The 13,201-nt window shown below is 40.7% G+C and overlaps 1 protein-coding gene across 2 annotated transcripts in view; it reads right to left on the bottom strand.

The window, feature by feature from the left end:
* SH3RF2 (SH3 domain containing ring finger 2) overlaps nucleotides 1-13,201 on the bottom strand; it is a 148,823-nt gene that overhangs the window by 77,206 nt on the left and 58,416 nt on the right. For both annotated transcript variants that reach the window (XM_086413671.1, XM_086413672.1), the window contains exons 3-4: nucleotides 5,656-5,925; nucleotides 1,856-1,951 (exon numbers count right to left, since the gene is read on the bottom strand). In XM_086413671.1, coding sequence (XP_086269797.1) covers nucleotides 1,856-1,951; nucleotides 5,656-5,925 — 366 coding nt within the window. The remainder of the gene's footprint in view (nucleotides 1-1,855; nucleotides 1,952-5,655; nucleotides 5,926-13,201) is intronic.

Here is a 13,201-nt window from a genome sequence, read left to right as displayed (position 1 = left end):
TCCAGATGTTCAAGCTGGATTTAGAAATGGCAGAGGAACCAGAGATCAAATTGCCAACATCTGCTGGATCATCAAAAAAGCAAGAGAGTTCCAGAAAAGCATCTACTTCTGCTTCACTAACTATGCCAAAGCCTTTGACTGTATGGACCACAACAAACTGTGGAAAATTTTTAAAGAGATGAGAATACCAGACCACTTTACCTGCCTCCTGAGAAGTCTGTACATAGGTCAAGAAGTAACAGTTAGAACCGTACATGGAAAAATGGACTGGTTCCAAACTGGGAACAGAGTACGTCAAGGCTATATAATGTCACCTTGCTTATTTAACTTATATGCAGAGTACATCATGTGAAATGTTGGACTGGATAAAGCTGGAATCAAGATTTCTGAGAGAAATATCAATAACCTCAGATATGCAGATGACACCACCCTTATGGCAGAAAGTGAAGAAGAACTGAAGAGCCTCTTAATGAAAGTGAAAGAGGAGACTGAAAAGTTGGCTTAAAGCTCAACATTCAGAAAACGAAGATCATGGCATCCAGTCCCATCACTTCATGGCAAATAGATGGAGAAACAATGGAAACAGTGACAGACTTTATTTTCTTGGGCTCCAAAATTACTGCAGATGGTGACTGCAACCATGAAATTAAAAGATGCTTGCTCCTTGGTTTCTTCTATGACAAACCTAGACAGCATATTAAAAAGCAGAGACATTATTTTGCTGACAAAGGTCCGTCTAATCAAAGCTATGGTTTTTCCAGTGGTCATGTATGGATGTGAGAATTGGACGTAAAGAAATCTGAGCACCGAAGAATTGATGCTTTTGAACTGTGGTGTTGGAGAAGACTCTTGAGAGTCCCTTGGGCTGCAAGGAGATCCAATCAGTCCATCCTAAAGGAAATCAGTTCTGAATATTCACTGGAAGGGCTGATGCTGAAGCTGAAGCTCCAATACTTTGGTCACCTGCTGCAAAGAACTGACTCCTTGGAAAAGTCCCTGATGCTGGGAAAGATTGAAGGCAGGAGGAGAAGGGGACGACAGAAGATGAGATGGTTGGATGGCATCACCTAGTCAATGGATATGAGTTTGAGCAAGCTCTGGGAGTTGGTGATGGACAGGGAAGCCTGGTGTATTGCAGTCCATAGGGCTGCAAAGAGTTGGACACGACTGAGCTACTGAACTAACTGAACTGAAAAATAATCACAAACATCTTTCCATAATACCAGATACTCCCTGATATTGAGTATTACCTTTTAACATTTTTTTTTAATGGGCTTGTATTTTTCCATCACCATAATTAAAAAAAAACTAAATCCTTATTCTGACTTTTTACCACTTGCACAATGCTATGATAAACATTTTTGCACATTTTGTACATACTTCTTAGCACATTTGTTTTATTATTTTCTTATAATCAACTCTCAGGTGTGGAATTCATGACTCACAGGAGATGTCCCTTTTCCATATCCTTGATAAGAATTTGAGTCTGGAGATGAGAGATGACAGTGATTTGTACTCCCATCAGCAGAATGAAAAGACCTATATTCCCACAGTCTTGCCAGAAATGGGTATTTTGTAATAAAAAAATTGTTTTTGGCCTCACAGCATGGCATATGGGACACTAGTTCCTGGACCAGGGATCAAACCTGTGCCCCCTGCATTGGAGTCATGGAGTCTTAACCACTGAACCACCAGAGAAGTTCAGAAATGGGTATTATGGACTAGCATCTTTTCTTTCAAGACTTTAGTTAGTTCTGAAATAAGCCTCATATCAAATAGAAATTGCTCTCAGGCATCACTGTAGTCCATGTATAATTCTAACCTTGCATCAGATGTAGATTTGATAGTCACGTACCTCTACAAACAAGATTGGGAAGATACCGACTTTATCTCCCAACTTGCCTTCTGCCCAGTTCTCATCCACTCGGCTGATCACAGTGATGATATCATCCTGAAAGAGAGAAAGTCTCCTGGTTAACATTTACTCTCAGTTTTCTGGGAGGGAAAGCTTTTCATGGAGACCAACTTGGAATCTCAGATGGTGTAAGGTGCAAGTAAGGTAACTCTTTCATAATCTATTTACAAAATCTCTCTGCTAAAATACTCTTTTCTCCATTAAGGGCAGTATTTGGGTCACTAAGACCAAAAGAGGAGTAGAAATCTGGAGTATCAAAGAAATCCATTAAGAAAACTTGGAAATATCTCTAATTTTCCATCACCTGCAGAATCAGGGCTTTTCATTTGAATTAATCTGATGAGAAATCAACATGGAAGACATAGGGAGACAGACTTAGCAAAAGGAAGGATGCATTGTATTCTGATTTTGAGCACTTTTCAGAACATGTTCCATTTTTAATGTATCAAACATAAAATGGCTCTTTATTCAAGTTTTTATTATCAAAGGTTATATGGAGATTTGTAGAAACATTTGGAAACGTAAATAGGCAAAACAAAGAATTCTATCACAATATAGATACAATCAGTGTTAACCTCTTGGTTAACATGTTTTTTCCCCAGGTTCTTTTATATGAAGATAAAATATATATAAATAAATATATGAAATTATAGTATATTTTATATTTAATATAAAAATTAGAAACTAAAATTTTAAAAACTTTTTCAAAAACATGTATACAGGCATACAATAAAGCATAAATATTTTAGATGTAAAGCTTGATGAAGTTTTAAAACTGAATATATCCACAAAGCCCCCATCTGGAGCAAGAGAGATGAATATTTCCAGCACCTAGATGGCTCTTGTGCTTTTCCCTGACACCTAGCAAGAGGTGACCTCCACTCTGACTCTAGCATGTATATTCATTTGGCTTCTTTTGTATTAATTCAAATGAAGTCATATAGGATACGTTGTTTTTTTCCCTTAATATCATGTCAGGAACATCTTTCCATGTCCACACCTGTTCATCGATCTAAGTCTGAATATTCATCTATCTAAATCTGAATATTCATCCACTGATCTCTCTTTGTCCCTTAGTAATGTAGATGAATCTAAATCTAAATTCATTACGGCATTATACCGTTTCTAAGATTTCTTTGTCCTTATTATAATCTGCAGTTACACATGTTTACGTTATGATTGCTATAATGTCTGTCTATCCCATCAGACCATAAACTCTATGTCTATAGGGCCTGGATCTATTTTGATCATTTTTGTCCTCAGGACCTCATACAGTGGCTTCCTTTTAGCAGTCAACCAATCAGTTTTTATTATTTCTTTTATTGAGGTATAGTTGATGTGCAATATAAGTTTCAGGTGTACAACACAGTGATTCACAATTTTTAAACAATCAGTATTTCTTGAATGCATGCATGGTAAATGAATTAATGCACATATGAATAAATAGGAAAATTTACTGAGACAGAAAGTACCAGGAAAAGAGTAGCTTTGGGAGAAAAGATCTTGAGTTTTTTTTAGACATGCTGAATTTAGGAAGACCATGAGATTTCCTAGTGAAGTCTCAGTCTATGATAGCCTTCTGCCACTGTGCTGTGCTCAGTTGTGTCAGACTCTGTGATTCTATGAACTATAGCCCGAAAGGCTCTCTGTTCATTGGATTTTCTGGGCAAGAATACTGGAGTGGGCTACCATTTCCTCCTCCAAGGGATCTTCCCGACCCAAGGATCGAACCAGTGTCTCCTGAATTGGCAGACAGATTCTTTATCGATGAGCCATTGGGGAAGCCCTGATAATCTCCTAGGAGGGAACAAATCCTCTCTTCTGAGTCCTTTGTCATAACTTCCCATTTATGTGTTTGCTCCTTCCACTAGACTGCTGGCTCCATGAAGATATGGACAATGACTCTTCACTGTATCTGCATAGACAGCCTGGTACATGGATGAATTCAGTGAATGAACAAGTTCTTGGGTAAGTGTCCTGGTCTGCAAATTCCCAGAGAGGGGACACAAAAGCAGATATGCTCCCTGTCTATGTCTTCCTCTGGCTGTGTCCCCAGAGCTCAGTGTCTAATGCCAGGGATAAAGTAAATACTCAATAAATGCTTGTGGAATTGAACTGCTGTCCTCTGGCTGTAGCCAAAGTATAAAATGTGCAGGTCGGCTACTGAATGGTATTCTTTAGGGGACTCACTCTGAGGTGTGACGACAATAACAAAGATCAGTATTTCATAATATGGAGGACAGTGAAGTTATCTGGTCTGAGGGAATCTGAAGCAAATCTCATTTCAGGGAGTGATGGAATAAAAATATTTTATAAAACAAAAGACTTTTCCTGAACTGAGTAGCAGTGCTACTTGCACTTGTATTTGACTTAAGTTGCAAAGAATAAAAATTACCCCAACTTTGGTTTCTATGAGAAAATTTGAATGTTTAGGGAATAATAAATACTGAATTTTGTTGTTGCTCAGTTGCTACGTTGCTAACTCTTTGTAGCCCCATGGACTGCAGCATACCAGGCTTCCCTATCCTCACTACCTCCCGGAGGTTGCTCAAATTCGAGACTTAGATAGAGTACAGTTGACCCTCTGAATCCACGGACTCTGCATCCTCAGGATTCAGTGTGTCCTGGATCTACCCCCTCACCCCGAATATACAGGGATGGCTATAGTCTAGACTTTAGCAGACTTGTTGCTTACAAATGGTAAAGAATCAGCCAATAAAAAAGAGAGGTAAAAAAAATCATAGGGTAACTGATGTCCTTGGAAAGTATATCTTGTAAGAGGTCATTTATGTGTAAAGATATAATTATGTTATTGTGTGTGTTTGGAGTGGTTTTTAAAAAGTTACTTATTTATCTATGGTTGTGATGGGTCTTTGTTGCTACACACGGAGTTTCTCTAGTTGCCGAGAGTGAGGGTCATTGTTGTGGTGTGCAGGCTTCTCATTGCAGTGGCTTCTGATGTTGAGGAGCACAGGCTCTAGGCATGCAGGCCTCAGTAGTTGCTGTTTGGAGTGTTTTGAATGTAATGTCTACAGACAAAATAGTGTTGTAAACAAGCAGTAGTGAACTTGGTCAGCAAGAATATCCTTACAGACACTCAATGAAGAGGTAAGATCTGTAGTTCTATATAGCATGCTATTAAACTATGTTTACAATTTTCTGTCTAACCATCTGTTTCTCCCACTACTCTGCCCAAGCACAGATGCTGTGACTTGTTCATGCTATCTCTCCAGTGTCTGAAAAGAATAGGTGGTCAAAAGTGACTGCAGAATGAATGAATGAGTATATGGATACTTAGTTTCATAATTGCAATACAAATGTTTGAGAACCTCCATCAAACTCCTGTTAGATTTCTCTGGTGACCACCTCCATATCGTTTGAAGTATACATACGCATAACATATATAAGCACACGTTGTTCATCGTTGTTTGGTCACTAAATTGTGTCTGACTCTTTGAGACTGTGTGGACTGCAGTCCACCAGGTTCCTCTGTCCATGGAAATCTCCAGGCAAGAATACTGGAGTGGGTTGCCATTTCCTCCTTCAGGAGATCTTCCTAAGCTAGGGATCAAACCTGCGTCTCCTGCACTGGCAGGTGGATTCTTTACCACTGAGCTACGAGGGAAGCCTGTATAAAATGTAATTTAAAAAAAAATCAACAAATATTAAACAAACAACTTAAGTTCTGCCACAGCCTTTATGTGATCACTGGTGACTTTGGTGGCTGCCCAGAATCTCACCTTGAGGAAGGTCAGGCAGTCCTGGTTCTCACTCCTGTCCTTGTCACGAAGGTCAAAGTTATAGAGGGCCCGGCACAGTGGGGGTGGCTGGGGCAGCTGCTTGATGACCTCCACGGAGCTGGCTGGGAAGACTCCACTGACTCCATTAATTTCCCCCTGGTACCAGTTCTCATCCAGCTGTCTTCGGAGGAGGATGACATCTCCCTTATTAAACCTCAGGTCACCGGGATTCTGCCCTCGGTAGTTGCATAGGGCCTTTGCTCGAGGCACCTGGAGCGACACAGATCAAGAAAATATGTATGGCCTAGAGGCTGGAGGAACCAAGGGGGTCACATTAGTTACTAATTACAAAGTATTTTCCATGCACTAAGTGCCATAGGTGGATTACCTTGTTTAACCTTTGAGACAGACAGCATTATCCCCGTTTCTAAGGTGGAGTGACTGAGGCACAGAGGGGTGTAGTAACTCACTTAAGGTAGTACAGCTGGGAAATGGCGATATGGGGCTTGAACTCAGACAATCTGATTTTAGAGACCCTGTTCTTAATCACTATGCAGGGAGCAGGACTTTGGACTTGACTCTGCAACTACGGGAACTTGAGTAAGACCGTGATTCTTGCTAGGAATACTGATTTTGAATTCTGGCTTCACCTCTTTGCTCTTGTGTGACTACAGTCAAGTTATTTCATCTTTCTTAAACCATGTTCACTTATAAGATGAAGTGATAACAATACCTACCTTATTAGAGTTGCTGTGAGGACTAAAGAATATTAATGATGCATTTGGGTTTTGTTTCATATTTTGCATAGAATGTGCTCAATAGATGACACCTCTTAGAATGATCATCTGTAATGCAGGGCTAATGATATCAGTTCTACCTACTCCTCAGTGTTAATGGGAAGAAAACTGAGGTGAAAACTCCCTGAAAATAGAAAGTGCTATGTGAGAGGGATACACCATAATTTGTCTTCAGCCTTGTCTAGAAACTGAAAACCCCGTGTGTGTTTGTATCTTTAGCAAGCACAACTAAGACAAATTAACAGTCAGAAATCAGTCATCACTTAAAAAAGATCAGCTAAAGAATTGTTTTTTGTCAAATCAGTTGTCAGTCTAAACAATTATTTCAGTCAAATGCATTTTTTTCCCCTAATTGAAACTGGTTTCTCCACAGAGAAACGGTCTCACTCTGGTCTCGCTTGAAGTCAGTTTGACAAATGGAAAGTTCTAGTAACTTGGGTTTTATAGAAAGCCCTTCAGTGTCACCTGCAATTGTATTGTATTTTGTGTTTTCCTCAGTCATTGGGTGGAGTAGCCCCTCGGCTGGGGACAGACTTGCTATTTATGAGGGGGAGGTAAGGAGACATTAATTCAGTTCTTCAAGGACCTTCTGAGTCTTCAATGTTCATTTAAAAATGAACTGTAAACAGCTTAGGGATCGAGATAAGACCTGAACAGCACCATATGGCTAATGCGATGGCAGACCAGCGTGTTTCTGCTGGTCCCTGGGGAGTTAGACAACCACGGGAACACACTCATCTGGTGGACAAATCAGCCAAGACGTTTGTACTAGGAGGTTTAACACAGTGTTGTGTATAAACAGAATCAGTTGAATAAATTATGATACACCCATACAATGGAAAACCCTGCAATCATTAAAGCTGATGATGTTGATCTATAATTAACAACATTGAGAGTTACTCATATTAAGTATAACAGAAGAGATTAAAAACAGTTATGTACACTAGACTTTCTTTATAAATATATATATATATATATTTATATATATTCACCTGAGGAAAATGCTAGATGGCTGTACACTAACATTTGAAAAGTGATTATTTCTAAATGGTGAGATTTTTGAATATTTTTTTAAAAAGTTCCCCTAAGTGCTTTGCTGTGTTTCCTAACTTTTATACAATAGAGTAATTGTGTTGTCTATTAAAATTGGATGGTGAAAAGGAAATGAATGAAGCTGGGGGATGAGAAGTGAAAGGTATGGGAGGAATTTAGGAAGAAAATAAGCCAAGCTAAGTAGGACTAACAAACCATGGAACTACCTTTTGGAGAAGCTGTTCCCTTACATGAGAAGTAAGCAGGTGGAAGCAGAATGAGAGTGGAGGATTTCTGGGGAATGATCTAAATCTGTTAGACTCCCAGGGTGAGCTATATCAGGGAGTAATAGTTGTCAGTCTCTATGCCTTCTCTCAGTTTTATGTTGTAATATAAATCACATTTTTCTGGGTACATCAGCATTTGGCACACACAGGTCACATTTACCAGCCTCTGCTGAAGCTGAAACTCCAATACTTTGGCCACTTGATTCGAAGAACTGACTCACTGGAAAAGACCCTAATGCTGGGAAAGACTGAAGACAGGAGGAGAAGGGGACGACAGAGGATAAGATGGTTGGATGGCATCACCGACTCGATGGACTTGAGTTTGAGCAAGCTCTGGGAATTGGAGATGGACACAGAAACCTGGCACGCTGCAGTCCATGGGGTCGCAAAGACTCGGACATGACTGAGTGACTGAACTGAACTCAACCAGCAGCTACATCTGGCCAAAAGGATATAAGTACATTTTAGGAAATGTCCTTACTGAGAAGGACTGACTTTCTTTTCCTTTCCTCCATTTTGTTATGGGGAATGTGGACATGATTGCTGGAGCTCCAGCTGCCATCTTGAACAATGAGGATGAAAGTCTCACCTAAAAAGGGGGGGAAGTAGTCTGCATTGTAGAGCTGCTAGGCAAGTCCTGGATTACTTTACATCCCAATTTTTATCTGAAAGCTAAATGAACTTCCATCTTGCCTAATACACTGTCATTTTTGATTCATAAAAGGAAAGGAAAGCAAAGGAAGGAGGAATGAAAAATTAGGGGAAAAAAGAATTTAAGCCCTTTTGACTTTGCATAATATGATGATATCAATATCTAATATTTATTCAGCGTTTCTTCCTATGTACCAGATACTGTGCTAAGCACTCCACAATATCTTTTATTTAATTCTCACCATCTGTGATTAGAAAACTGGGGATCAGAGAAGTTAAAAATTTGCCTAAGTTCATGAACTGTTTAGCTGCATTTTTATGGCACTTTCCCTTTCATCCAACTCAGCCTCTGGTCTGAGTTACAATTTATTCTAACTAAAATAGGAGCAATGGAGATTCAACGCAGGTGTTGTAAATGGCCAAGTTGCTTTTTTCCTTTCTTTTCTGGAAGACATTCCCATACAAGTGGCTTACATATTTTAATGACCACCGGGCAAGAATATTAAACTAAAACTGCACAAACTGCTTAAATCTCTTTGAAGAGACATAAACTTTGAAACCCTGAGATGGTACTAATTGTCTGACCATCTTCATCTTATCTCCATCTCCCTTCAGTAGAGATAAAGGATTGTGGAAGCAGATTGTAAATTCTACTTTTAACATGAAAATATTTTCCATCACCTTTTCTCTTCATTGTCCCCTTTTATTCTCAGTTCTACATTCATACTTATAGGAAACATTGGCTTCTACGTTGTAAAGGTGGTGGGGGTGGGGGTGGGGATGGGGAAGAAGAAAGAGACAGAATCTGAAGAGGGGAAGGAAATGAACACTTGTTGTGGTTGTGGCAAGCCATAGAAATTTGTCTTATTGTCCTACTGTGGGCTTCCCAGGTGGCTCAGTGATAGAGTCCACCTGCGGTGTAGGAGACATAGGAGATGTGGGTTTGATCCCTGGGTTGGGAAGATCCCCTGGAGAAGGAAATGGCAACCCACTCTAGCATTCTTGCCTGGAAAATCCCATGGACAGAGGAGCTTGGCAGGTAACCTACCATCCATGGGGTTGCAATAGAGTCAGACATGACTTAGCGACTAAACAACAACAATAATTGCATTTTCCATGTACTAGCTCATTCATATGATCTCAAATCCTGTGAAATAGTTTTATCTTAATTTTATCAATGAAGAAACAGAAGTTCTGAGCTGTTCAACGTTGAGGCAAAGTCACACAGCCAATGACCAGCGGCCCTGAGACTGACTTCCGTTCATTTGACCTCAAAGCCTGAGTTCTGTTTCATCCTCCTGAAATCACCTAGTATGTTATCCATCATAAAATTCATTTGGGGTGTTGTTTTATAATCAAAATCTGAACAGAGTTTGAATGTGATTTGCTTGCTGCTGATAGCATTAGCATGAATTATTGAACTCCAGAGCCCTCATGTAAAAGTTAAGCACCTGAAGAGACTGAGCTGGTTGATTCTATCTGGTCCTCAAAGGTTCTCTCAAGGGAAAATGACTCCAAGTTCCACAGCAGCCATCACCCGGTGTATTGCTGGAAACAGCTTTTACTACCCTGACTGTTTTCTGTCTTGACAGGTGCAGGTGGGAGGGGAGATGAGGATAAAGTGAGTGTGGAGGTTTCAGAGTCAGGTCATAACCAAATGTTTTTCCTGGTGCTTTTCAAAGACCCACACAATCCAATGGAAGGCTGAGTGTGTGGCCAACAAGCTATCCTTTTCTGAGATTCAAAAGACTTAGTAAGCCAATGTGCCGGTCTATTGGTCTGTCACCTCAGCAGGGTCTGAACGCCTTGAGGGCCATCTTTTGAGGGAAGATAAAGCACAGGACACTGAAATAAGGACACAGGGGCATGCAGAGATATTCATGGTAAAATTATGTTGCAGTATTTATGTGTGTTACTAGTAAAATGGCAGGTGTCCCTTCTCTGAGGATCCACCTGTTTGGATCCATCTTCTCAGAGGCATGTCATTCACTCTGGTCACACCACATACACATGGGTATGTGGCCCAGGCTGGCCACTAATAAACTGAGCAAGGCCCCATGGGGGCCTTTCTGGGGACAGAACTAACCCCTATCCAGTGCCATGTCCTCTGCTTTTTGTTTATATGAAAAAAGTTTTAGCCTCCTAAGGCTTCCCTGAGTTTCAGAAAACAAATTTAAGATGAGAAAATGCAGAAACAAGAACAGCCAAGTAAGACACAATAAATAGTTTAGTCATAATACAAAGTCAAGGACCTTTCGTTTCTCATCAAGGATGATAGATAATATTCTGAGCTGTGTCCTTGAGTTGATTTATAGATACTAAAATCCCCATCAGGTGAAAAAAGTGATGACCACATACACGTAGAACCCAGACCAGTCAAAACCAAAAGGTTGATGCTGTTAACTCGCTAAATACCACCCAGTTACCTCTCCACCAACCACCAGAAAAATATCCATGAGCTGATCAGGCATCCTGCAACCCTCTCCTTCATCTTGCCTTTAAAATCCCTTCCCTGAAATCCTTTGGGGAGTTTGGGTCTTTTGAGCATTAGCCACCCATTCTCCCTGCTTGGTGTTCCGCAATTAATGCTGCACTTTCCTCACCACAACTGATGTCAGTAGATTGGTTTTACCGTGTAGGTGAGTGGACCCAAGTTTGGCTCAGTAACAGAGTGCCCAAATCCTCCTGGTATAATGCCGGTACAGGGCAGGCATGTGCTCCAAATTGGGTCAGTTAGAATCTTCTTTGATGTGTGATATATAGACACCCAAGAAGAGAGTGTTTCTTTTGGATCATGAGCCTGGAGGTGGTGAGCCTTGGACTACCAGTGATGATATTTCCCAGACACCAGACACACCTTCCTGAATGAAGGTGCAGAAGGCACAAGAACTAGCGATACCATAAGATAAATAGGTAACTATAATAGGTATTGATGGACAGAGCCTTGGCAATAAAATTTGAATGTCTACATCCAGCTATGCCTGAAGGATACACAGTTAAATGAGATGATATTCCCAATGCACTGTTTATTATTGAAATTACCTGGAATTGTTTTCTGACCCTGAAACTGAAAAAGTCTTGATTAATACATATTATAACCCCATAGACAGTAAAACTGCAAAACAGAGAAATAACCAAATGGCAGAATTCAAAAACAGCAGCAGGTCTATCTGCCAACAAGCTCTGAGCTTATTTCCAATTGGAAAATAAAGGAGGCAGGTGGAATGATAACAGGGTAAGAGAAAAGGAGCCCAAATTGAATGGAACCATCACAGTGATCCAGACAAGGGAAAAAGCTTTGCTGCAGTGAACTTTCAGCCTGCTCCTGGGTAACGAGCTGTTTACCATGCATGAATGGCACTCCCCACTTGTTTAGAAAGAGGCTGGCCTGGTTCTCTACTCCTGGCATTGGGTGGGGCCAAAGCCAACATGCTGACTTAACTGCTTACCTCCTTTTGCTGGTCACAAGGTGGCCCATCACGGGAGAATGGAGCCAAGAGAAAACATTCTGGCCTTTGGCTCAAGTTATCAGTCACCAGGCTATGAATTCCCTACTGGATAATTTAGGGTTCATGTCTGAAACACCTCTTAAATTCTATCTCTGAGGCCTGGACACAAGGAGGTGTTTAATAAATGCTTGGGTGAATGAATGCATTTGTGAATTAATCCAGAAACATCCAGGAATTGCCATTCTTGGAGGAAAAGAATGCATATTAGATTACTAATTATGACTGATAATAATTATTTGAAAGATCTATTGGCATGAGCTAGAAAATAAAAAAAAAGGAGAGTTGGGGTCCTATTTTCCAAATTGCCCTGAATTTTAACAATTTAGTGCCACACATACTCAGAAAGTGTTCCATACTCAAATAGGCTCAGGAATCACTGAGTTGAACAAACTCATACAGGCTTGTTACTGGCAGGCTTCTCAGAAGCTCCACTCCGCTAATATGACTTTGTGTTGCCATCTGAACCACTTTGCAAGATTGGCAGGATATGCCTGGGGAATGTTGAGTAAAGCAAACATAACTTCGCCTGTGACTTCACTCTGCTCATGAGGCAAAGAGTCAAGCTGACTGGCCTGGGTCCTCACTTCCTAGTTGCTTTCTTGGCCAACTGAGCCATCCTGCCTCCTTCCCTCATGCTGACAATCCTTTTGGAGCAGATAGTGGAGGCAATGGAGTATATTTTAGAAAGTGCTGGCTGGCCCTTGTGCTCATGTATCTCTGGTGAGGAGGGAGACCCCCACCCTCCCAGCACTCACTCAACAACATCATATCTGGCTGGCCTTGATAAGTCCCAGACCATCTGTTTCTGGGAGCCTGAGATCACCAGAAGGTCTGAATCTGGACATTCCTATCTGAGGCCAGGCTTATGAGACATACTATAAGAATTTCTTTTTATCGTAGAGAATTTTACTTGTTCAGGGAATGGTACTAGGGTGCAATAGAACACAGATGTTAAAGCGAAGGAAGATGTTGGTTTACATTCTGGTTTTGGTAACTGTGGCCAAATCACTTAGCCTTCTTGATTCTTAGTATGGATCATTCATAAACTCGGGCTAATACTAACACTTCTTTGTGCAGTAAACTCGGCAAATCTGTGTTAGCCAAACTCTGCAGATTCCAGTGGAAGATTTGGCCCATTCACCTGAGACATAACCTCTAAGCTGCTAGAAAATCCTGCCTGATGAGAAGAACTGTTTGCTTGGAGCCTTGGGACATAGCAGACTAAGTGAGCAATGCAATTTATGTTGGGGAGAGGCTGGGTTATGCAGTA

The sequence above is a fragment of the Bos grunniens genome, chromosome 7 (assembly GCF_055505025.1).
Source record: "Bos grunniens cultivar Pamir isolate PY7600 chromosome 7, Bosgru_T2T1.0, whole genome shotgun sequence".
Classification (NCBI taxonomy): domain Eukaryota; kingdom Metazoa; phylum Chordata; class Mammalia; order Artiodactyla; family Bovidae; genus Bos; species Bos grunniens.
The sequence above is the reverse complement of the archived record's forward strand: the minus strand, read 5'-3'. Positions and strand labels throughout refer to the sequence as shown.